Source organism: Nematolebias whitei, chromosome 15, assembly GCF_014905685.2.
Source record: "Nematolebias whitei isolate Nwh7 chromosome 15, NemWhi1, whole genome shotgun sequence".
Classification (NCBI taxonomy): domain Eukaryota; kingdom Metazoa; phylum Chordata; class Actinopteri; order Cyprinodontiformes; family Rivulidae; genus Nematolebias; species Nematolebias whitei.
The window spans coordinates 815,467-825,531 of NC_056512.1; the positions used below are offsets into that span (position 1 = coordinate 815,467).

The window sequence follows — 10,065 nt, forward strand, 5'->3', positions numbered from 1 at the left end:
TATATATATATATATATATATATATATATATATATATATGTATATGTGAGTGTGTGTATATATATTGTTTTTACTTTAATTCAGCGGTTGGAGAATTAGACTTACAGGAGGTCCAGCAGCACCGGCAGCACCATCGTTACCACGAGCTCCCTGCAGCACACACACACACACACATCACCGATTATTGATTACTGATCAGCAACAACACGAGAGCTGGCCGTGTGTTTGTGTGGACTCACGGCAGATCCAGGAGCGCCGGTGCGACCTCTCTCACCAGGCAAGCCTCGGGGTCCCTGAAGAACACAACAACCAATCAGGTTTACCGTGAATCAGCTGGGGGAGGTCCGACCTGATCTGTGTGAATCATCGTTGTACTCACCATTGCTCCAGGGGTTCCATTCTCACCGGGGGCTCCAGCCTCGCCCTGACGGTGCAAAGAAACACAGGCAGGTGAGGACAGGAAGGAGACAAAACTACGCCTTCAGCTTGAAGGACCAAGGTGGCTGCCGTGGGCAGAGACTCATTCAGTAACTCTTTGTTTGGAGGTCTATCGCTCCTCTGACTGCAGCTCTTTCAGACACAACATCCACCCACTTTAGGCCATTCTAGGTATCATTGGTGGAGTCTAATAAACCTGAGTTCAGTCTAAGATCAGAGCATCTCTGAATCTTCAGCTTCTTGGTGTTTGTGTTCAGCTGTGTTCTGTGAGCAGAACCACAGGTTCATGTTAGGATTTGCAGTCAGATCAGAACCTGATCTTAGCATATAGATATCAGTACTACTCACTACTACTCACTATAACTAAGAAGCTGTTACTCCTCCAGTTTCTACTAAAACAGCTGAACATGGTTAGGAAGCAGCAGATCACAGAGGTGGGGGTTCACCTTTGGTCCAGCAGGGCCAGTGTCTCCTTTAGCACCATCTAGACCACTGAATCCCTGAAGAAGGATAGAGATACAGATTTTAGGTACCTGGATAACAAGGGGATGCTTTTGGGTTGATTGGACAGAACTTACTCTGTGTCCCTTGATGCCGGGCAGTCCAGGGGTTCCTGGGAAACCACGAGCTCCCTGAGGAAAACAAACAATGTTATGTTGGCTGTTCTATTGTTTACCTGACAATTAAAAAAACACCCAGGGATCTACCTGTGCTCCGGGAGGTCCACGCTCACCAGCACGACCAGATTTTCCAGCCTCACCCTGATGGAGGAGAGAAGAGAACCATGACATTATTGAAACAGAGAACCGAAACAACAGCTGGTGCAGTCCACTTACGTCTTCTCCATTCTTTCCAGAAGGACCAGCAGGTCCACGTGGACCCATGGGACCCTGAAGAGAAACAGTTAAAGTCAGCTGGGCAACAACTCTTTAAAAAAACAGCAGAATTTTTATTTTTATGTCTTTGATACTTACAGGAGCTCCGGCCTCGCCAGGCTCACCAGGAGGGCCTGTGGGTCCCTGAGGTCCCTGTAGACACAAACACACACAGAGAGTCTGTGTCAGGGAACTTGCTAACAGATTCAGATTCAGTTCTTCATATTTCTCACACTTTTGGTTTTCTCTGTTTGATCCCATGTGCAAACAAAATCTATTTGATATATCGAAAAGCTTCAGCTGCTCGCAGTACTGCCGAAGACTTTTATGCTCATTAAATGTTTTAACACATTTTACTGTGACACTTTGATGATTTAATATAAAGAATTACAATACAATATAGTCTCGGTGCAGCCAGGTGGCGGAGGGAGCCCAGTTTGGTGGTCTCAGGATTCATCTCTGCTCTTTGCAGATGATGTGGTCCTGTTGGTGTCATTGTGCCGTGATCTTCAGCTCTCACTGGAGCGGTTCACAGCCGAGTGTGAAGCAGCTGGGATGAGAATCAGCTCCTCCAAATCTGAGGCCATGGTCCTTAATAGGAAAAGGGTGGATTGCTCTCTTCAGGTCAAGGGTGAGGTTCTGCCTCAAGTGGAGGAGTTCAAGTATCTCAGGGTTTTGTCCACAGTGAGGGAAGAATGGAGCGTGAGATTGACAGATGGATTGGTGCAACATCTGCAGTATTGTGGACTCTGTAATGGTCCATTGTGGTGAAGAAAGAGCTGAGCTGTAAGGCAAAGCTCTCTGTTTACCGGTCAGTCTATGTTCCTACCCTCACCTATGATCACAAGCTCTGGCTAGTGACCAAAATAATGAGATCATGGATACAGGAGGTTGAAATGAGTTTCCTCTGCAGGGGAGCTGGACTCTCCCTTAAAGATAGGGTGAGAAGTTCAGTTATGCGAGAGAGCCTCAGAATAGAACCGCTGCTCCTCCACACCGAGAGGAGCAATTTGAGGTTTTTCAGGCATCTGGTAAGGATGCTCCCATGGCGCCTCCCTAGGGAAGTGCTTTGAGCATGTCCAACTGGGGGGAGACCCAAGGAAAGACCTAGAACATGCTGGAGAGACTATGTCTCTTGGTTGGCCTGGGAACCCCTTAGTCCTCCCAGAAAAACTGGAAGAGGTGGCTGTGGAGAGATGTCTGGACCTCCCTGCTCAAGATGCTGCCCCCAAGACCTGACTTAAGAACAAGCGGAAGATACTGGATGGAATAAATAAATGGTCCTTTATAGTATATTCTTTAGAGTATTTACTAAGAAATGTTTGAAGCTCAGAAACATTTAAAGTATTCCATGACTTCCAAACTCCCAGAGATCTGTTCAAAAATGAAAAATAAAACAAAAAGTCATTTCTTGCCTCTAACTGACCCGGGAACTGACATAAAAAATATTTTACTCTACATCCCCTTCATCTAGACTAGTCGGTCAAAGCAGACGGCCACTTGACCTGAGCGTGGTTCTGCTGGAGGTTTCTTCCTGTTAAAGGGAGTTTTCCTTTCCACTGTTGCCACTGTGCTTGCTCAGGATGGGAGACTGTGATGAAATAAAGATTCAACGAGTCTGCTGCTTCCTTAGATAGACAACTTTACTAAGTGTTTTTTCTTTGTATGTGAATGTTTCTGTAAAGTGTCTTGAGACAACTTTGTTGTGATTTGGCTCTATAGACATAAACTGAATTGAACTGAATTGTTACAGATGAGCTCATAATTTAAATTAACACTCAGCTAAAATTACTTTTGACAATATTGTTTTCACAGATGCCTTTAGATCATCATCAGAAAAGTACATTTTTTGTAATTTTTAAGACAAATAAAGGGAAGCGTGTCTGTCTGAAGGAAATAATTCATGTTCCCTGGGTGGAGGTGGAATAATTATTCTCATCAAATCATTTTAGGTTTGATCATATTTCTGAGAAAGGAAAGAAAAGTGCCACTCACACTAGAACCAGCAGGTCCGGGAGGTCCACGAGGTCCCATTGGGCCCTGTCAATCAAATAGAGCTGATGTTACAAATACATACAAACTTACATATCCATCTATCTAACTTTTTATTTAATATTTATAGATATATGAATATAGATAGATAGATAGATAGATAGATAGATAGATAGATAGATAGATAGATAGATAGATAGATAGATAGATAGATAGATAGATAGATAGATAGATAGATAGATAGATAGATAGATAGATAGACGTTACAGGATGTGACATGTACATGAGTTACAGGAGTATCTAATACTTGTTAACATTATAGTATTATAAATCCTATGTATTTCTGTCTGTCCTACCATGGGTCCAGGCACAAGCATTGAAGGAGATTTCTCATCGTAGCCACCAGACATCTGAGGGGAGAAGTTCTGGAAAACAAATACAAATGTGTTAAGAAGAGGGACATCTCCCATCGACCTCTTTTGTTCATAAAACTCCTCGATAATGTAGAGCTAGAGACTTTTATAACAAAATGAAGCTGTTTCTTTTGTCAAACTGACTCTTCTAAGTTTGGAGTTGTATGAAAACCTAAAGAGGACTTTTGTTTTTTTATAAGCCATATTCATGTTATAGAAAACAATCCAAAAACAACTAAAAGGTCAATACTTGTGTGGATGATCATAGAAACCCTGCATGAGTTGTGATCTACTTTTCACACTGCAGTAAATGATGAAAGGGATTGGTTTAGACATACATTTTGTGTAAATTATTTGAGTGGGAATCAGTGAATGATGAGTTGAAGGATGTAAAACAACGCAAAGTTAGAAGTTACACATGTTAAAACTGTGCATTATATCAGAAGTTTTAATGAGCTTTGGGAAGCTTCTACCCTGAGGCTGTTAGACTCATGAATATCAGGATAATCACTGTGACAAAAATCACATCATGTTGCTGCTGATCTGTTTCATGTTGCTGCTGATCTGTTTCATGTTGCTGCTGATCTGTTTCATGTTGCTGCTGATCTGTTTCATGTTGCTGCTGATCTGTTTCATGTTGATGCTGATCTGTTTCATGTTGCTGCTGATCTGTTTCATGTTGCTGCTGATCTGTTTCATGTTGATGTGTTCATGCGTGCTCATCTGCTCACACAGACTCATGTTCGTGCTGCTGTTCAACGTAATGTTTTTATACTATTTCTGCTTAGTGTATATTTAGTTGATGTCTTTCTTAGTTCATATCTTAGATGTTATCATTGTTTTTCTTTTGCATTTTATTGTTGGATGTGACTGGGACCCTGTGTACATAATGTCATTCCACCACATGTACCACATGAGGTGCGAATGACAAATAATGAACCTTGAATCCTTGAATGTTAGTCTGTCTTCCAAACTGCTCTTGGGCTGTTATCTACAGCTGGGATATGATCCTGAGAGCTGCATGACTGAAATAAACAGTCAAATCAGAAGTTTTTAACTGGTGCTGTGTCCCACCTGCACCCAGAACTCAGAACTGCCTCAAATTCGCCCAGCGTCAAAATCCAACATGGCTGACGCAGGCGAGCATGGTTCTGACTTTTGAGGTCATGACCTTTGCTGTTTTCACCTCTGCTCCATCAGTCACACACTCATTAGTGAACATGTAGATCTGAGAACAGCTAACAGTAGTTAGCATGCTCACTGAGCATTAGCAGTTAGCTAATGCTAAGTGACCTGCAGCTGCTGTTCTGGTGGGGGAGTCTTCAGGCCCAGCTCAGAGGTCAAAGGTCACTGAAATGCTAGCTTGTTAAAAAGACTGAGCAGAAACAACCTAAGTAGAAACTGTTATTTCTGACGTGATCCGGAGGGTGACGGTTGTTTGTAATTTGTGTGAAACTCTGAAATAGTAATTAAAAACTACAACGCTTAAAGTCCGAGAGTAAAATCAGCCCCTTCACTTGTTTTAGTTTTCTCTCTGCTGCACCTGAAACAACTTCTGACCGCAGGTCTTAATTTAAAGTCTACGGTGGATTTTTGAATCGTTTATTAGAAGATGAGCTTCATTTCAACACTGAGTGTATTTGTAAAGAATCCAAATAAGGAAGGACTTTTTAAAAATGTATGCCATTTGGCCTTCTACCAAACACCTCAGAGCAATGTGAATGCTGGCAGAGGGACTCACAGAAAAGACACAGATAGTTCATCAAACCAACCTTATCTTGGTGCACACTGGGTCAGAACTCCATTATTGGGACCTCAAATAGAAAAATATGGAAAACACAAAAATGAACAACTTACTCCCCCGAGGCCAGGAGGTCCAGGAGGGCCGGGAGGTCCAGGAAGTCCAGGCTGGCCGTCAAGACCATCTCTACCAGGGGGACCAGGGGGGCCCTGCAGACAGAGGAGGTGGAGGAGGTGTCAGCTGGGTTAGGGCTGTCCTACTAAGATGTCCACGTCCAAAACCAACTAACCACAACTTGTCATTGCTTTGTGTTTGAATCTCAGCTTCTGTTTTTTTTTTCTCCCATTTTCTCAGACTCAGAGGTGAAAGAAGCATCAGTAACATGGAGTTTACTCCTCCACGGCCCTTCAAGTAATCACAGCCGGACAAGCAGGGGTCATGTGACGTCAACATACAGGAAGTGGACGAGGACATTGGCGACTTACGTAAGGATTCACATGACAGCATCAAGATCAGCAGCAGTGAATGAACACATTCAATTTTGAAATAATGGATATTAATAAAGCTTCAGGTCCAGCTTTTAGATAAAAATCATCTAAAATATTAAATTACAAGTTAATGTTGAAGTCCCATAGAAGCCTACACTGAGCTATATATAACTGGTTTTATTGGGTAAAAATAAATGTTGAATGAAATTTGGCTGGAAAAATAGAACAACTGGTTAAAAACAGTGGAGATAATAATGAGTGCAAATCTTCTGGACAAACAGATAAAACTGTGTTTTTATCTCGTGTTGTGGAGAAATTCAGCTGACCTCATCAGTTATCATTTCAGTTTATGTGTTTTAGAAAATCACTCAGTCCAGAAAATTCAAAATCTTCAGAGCAAATTTAAGAAAAGAACAAAAGCATCTGTTTGAATGGGGCGTGGAAGGCTGCGCAGAGGAACTAAAGCCAGACAAAGGCTTGTGGTTTGTCTTGTTTTAATGTCGGTGTGAGCTAAATCACAGCAACACAAACAAGCCAACCAGTCTCCGAGCTGGACCTTCAGTACGATGCTGTTAACCCAGAAAACGGGCCAGAACGTGGACCTACCCTCTCTCCTTTGGGTCCACGGTCTCCTCGGGGTCCCTGTGGTGAAAAAACAAACAGTTTTTATCTCATTCAAACTGCAAAAACACAACAAAGACATTTATTGTCTTGATTTGATGAGTCAGATGCATTTGGACCTTCTATGACAACAGAAGTTCTTAAAACACCGTTTATAAAATACATACCATCAACTCGAGCTCAGGCTTATCAAAAATCATATTTATGGTTGTAAAATAAAAATGTTGTTTACCTCAACCTCAGCAGCCTGGTAGCCTGAAAAATAAATACATGTTTATAAAATTTGTATGTTTTGGTTTTATAAAAGGTAAAGGTTGGTGGGCGGGGTTTACCATCGTCAGGGCAGATGGCGCAGCACTCTCCATGGGGGACGATGGGGTTTGGGCAGTCGGTCGGCTCATCACAGTGGACATCGTCACACATCACTGTACCACTGTCACACACACAGATCTGACACGGTTCTGGTTTCCACACATCCCTGTCCGCAAACACCTGTCCGTCCAAGGTGCAGCTGGTACTGGTGCCTGATGGAAGGGACATGGGGGGGTGCGGGGATTGAGGAACTGGACCACATCGACAGACTCACACAAATCCACGCTTACATGGATCAGCTCAACCTCAAACGACTCAAAATATGAAATACAACCCAGAAAAACTTGATGCTGACGTGCTGATTGATGTTAAGATGCTTTGAATTTATTATTATTTAACACTACATTAGATTATTTTCTTAAAATAAACTTTAAGTTTTGGTCATTAATTATCTATCAATAATATTCCAGGTATTTTAGTTTAGGACAGACCTTTGAATAAACAGGTAAAAGTGGTCAAATCCACAGTGAGTAAACAATTAAACTGGGAGTTCAGATGGATCAGGGCAGGAACTGGACTAGAGGGTCAGGGGTGTCAGAGAGGTCACCACAGTCCAGAACCAGAGTCCAGGTTCACACTTGAACTCTCTGGTTTCACAGAGTTTACACAACTCCGGGGCGCTGCTGCTAAGCTCTTCCTTACTGAGCCTGAAACTGGTCCAGGCTCAGTTTAAGAAATCTTCCAGCGTGCCGAAGTGCTGAGCTCAGAGAGAAGCTGCAGGCTTGGCAGCAGTCAGTGGAAACATGTGTTTGCAATTAAGGGGAAAAAAGAAGTGGAAAAAAGGAAAAGAGGAGAGGACGGGGAGGAGGGTGGAAGTGGAAAGTGTGGGAGGACGTGGCAGACAGATGTGGCTGCAGGAGCCAGGAGGAGCCTCCGTGTGTCACTGTGAGCACATCTGCTTTACATAGTTCACTCTGGACTATAACATCTGGCAAAAATGAGTTTCACTTCCATGTGTCCCCTGAACTGAGCTGGGTGGGGTTTTCATCCTTTTAGAGGATTAAACCCATCATCACTGGTTTACCTATGGTTTGAGCTCTGAGATATGTCCTGTGGATAAGACTCAACTCCTCTTTTGTCTCCTTAAGACTCCTCTGATCAAGTGTTCCGCCTCAGGTCTGTGAGACGCTTCCCCTCCGACAAATAACATCTTAACTGATCAAAAATAATAATCTCTTGCTTTAGGTTTTTAATAGTAGGATCTGTTCAAACTATTGCATCCCCTGGAGATGTTAAAGAACGTGCAACAACTTGCTGATCTCTGGGAGGTGGGAGGAGGAGGGAGCGAGACAAACACCAGGAGGAGAAAGGTGGAGGCCGTGTCTAGATGCCCAGCTCCTCACACAAACCCTGTTCTGTCGGTCTACAGACCATCAACCTTCTAACTCATCTCTTTTCTCTCCTCTCTCGAAGGTCTCAGCAGCCACGAGACCAGACAGAGGCAAGACTCTTTCCAGCCTTCAGAACAACAGCTTTTAAAAAAGGAGAGCTCCAAGAAGCAGTGATGGAACTTACGGTCATCCTCGCCCTGCGCCCTGACCAGGAGCACAGCTGCACCGAGCAGCAGCACCCGCCGCAAATCCACAAAGCTGAACATGTCTAGATGCCACCAGACATGTAGACTCTTTGAGGCAAGAGAGGAAAAAGTTGGGGATGTTTTCTCTTTCTGCTACACTCCAGTCATACACGGGTGTTTGGGGGAGGATCCGTGCGTCTGTCCAAAGTCCTCCTGACCCCAGCAGAAAACTCCCTACTGCCTGCACTCATTTTCCACCAGGGCTTTTATATGGGAGCTTAAAGAACTGGGAGGTGCTGAGAGCTGGATGGACTGGGTGCGGGGGGGCACCCTCTTCACCCCGCTGCTGCTCACGTTTAGGGAAGCTGAGAAAGCACACCTCCTTCAAAGATTAAAAAAAAATTTAAAAGTCCCTCCTTCCATAATGACACAGCAGGTCTGGAGTAGGGGAAGGGGGGCCGTTGGAGCAGGAGGAAACTTGATCCATAAGGAGACCAGAGGGTTGGAGGAGGATCTCCTGCTGCAGTTTTAATCCAGATTTTGGTTTGGTTCCTGATTCACTCTGATTTCACTCTCGAAGACTTTACTTCACAGACTTTTCTGCTGCCTCAGTGGAGCTTCAGGTCCTGGTGTAATGAGTTCTTCTGCAGAACACGGGCCAGATGTTGAATCGTTAACTTCCAGTTACTGAAGGAGCTCATCTTGTAGTTTTGTTTCAGAATGAGATCACAGCAGGTTCAGGGAATCTCATTACCTACATTTTCCACAAAGTATTTGTGCTCTCACTGTTTTGAACTTCCTTAATCTTTCATTTTTCTGCTTTCAAACAGAGATGGGCTTTCTGTGAAGCTTAAAAAAACTCTGGAAAAGGTGAAGGTGGACGATTCTGTTTTTGTGACATCCTGTAGCTAAAACATCTCATCATCTAATGGAGAAGCTTTTCATGAAACTTGTAGAAAGCAATCATTTTATGTATATGGACAGTTGATTAAGTGTTGGAGTCAACTGCATTCAAGATGACTCCATCAACAGCTGACTTTAAAAATCCTAAAATGGTTTAATCTCTTACAGTTTGACAGATGTTGATCTGGAATCTGGTGTGGTAGTAGCTGAAACTGATCCCAAACATGTATTCTGAGCACTAACTGATCTAACAAGATCTTCAAGGTCTCTAAAATTAGGTTCTAAGTAACGATCTTAGACATGTCCAAAAATACTGTAGATCAGGGCTGTTCAACTGGCGGTCCGCGGGCCACTTCAGTCTGGCCCACCAATGCGCTTTTATTTTGGGGGGGGGGGGGGGGGGGGGATCTGGGTTTTGGGTTGGGTTCTCAATATCCTGATGCATGCTCAATAATCCAGGTAAAATATCTCAAAAAGTTAAGCCTGGTCTTGTGGACATTCAATTCAGTTTATTTATATAGCACCAAGTCACAACAAAGTTGTCTCAGGGCACAAAAAACAACAACAAAAAAGTAGAAACGTTTCATCCTGAGGACTTCCTCAGTCTGAGGTGCTGTATTCAGCTCAGTCTCTTAAATAGCACCTTCTCAAAGTGGATCAACCAGTTTGCTGCTGACAACCAGAACCAGCTGATCACATGCTCAAG

The 10,065-nt window shown here is 43.3% G+C and overlaps 1 protein-coding gene across 1 annotated transcript in view; it reads right to left on the reverse strand.

The window, feature by feature from the left end:
- LOC119421425 (collagen alpha-1(I) chain) overlaps positions 1-8,693 on the reverse strand; it is an 18,897-nt gene extending 10,204 nt beyond the window's left edge. Inside the window, exons 1-15 of the mRNA XM_037688783.1 lie at positions 8,456-8,693; positions 6,901-7,092; positions 6,801-6,823; positions 6,554-6,589; positions 5,576-5,668; positions 3,662-3,730; positions 3,309-3,353; positions 1,413-1,466; positions 1,275-1,328; positions 1,146-1,199; positions 1,017-1,070; positions 885-938; positions 380-424; positions 240-293; positions 106-150 (exon numbers count right to left, since the gene is read on the reverse strand). Coding sequence (XP_037544711.1) covers positions 106-150; positions 240-293; positions 380-424; positions 885-938; positions 1,017-1,070; positions 1,146-1,199; positions 1,275-1,328; positions 1,413-1,466; positions 3,309-3,353; positions 3,662-3,730; positions 5,576-5,668; positions 6,554-6,589; positions 6,801-6,823; positions 6,901-7,092; positions 8,456-8,537 — 954 coding nt within the window. The 5' untranslated portion in view covers positions 8,538-8,693. The remainder of the gene's footprint in view (positions 1-105; positions 151-239; positions 294-379; positions 425-884; positions 939-1,016; positions 1,071-1,145; positions 1,200-1,274; positions 1,329-1,412; positions 1,467-3,308; positions 3,354-3,661; positions 3,731-5,575; positions 5,669-6,553; positions 6,590-6,800; positions 6,824-6,900; positions 7,093-8,455) is intronic.
- Between the last annotated feature and the right edge of the window lie 1,372 nt (positions 8,694-10,065).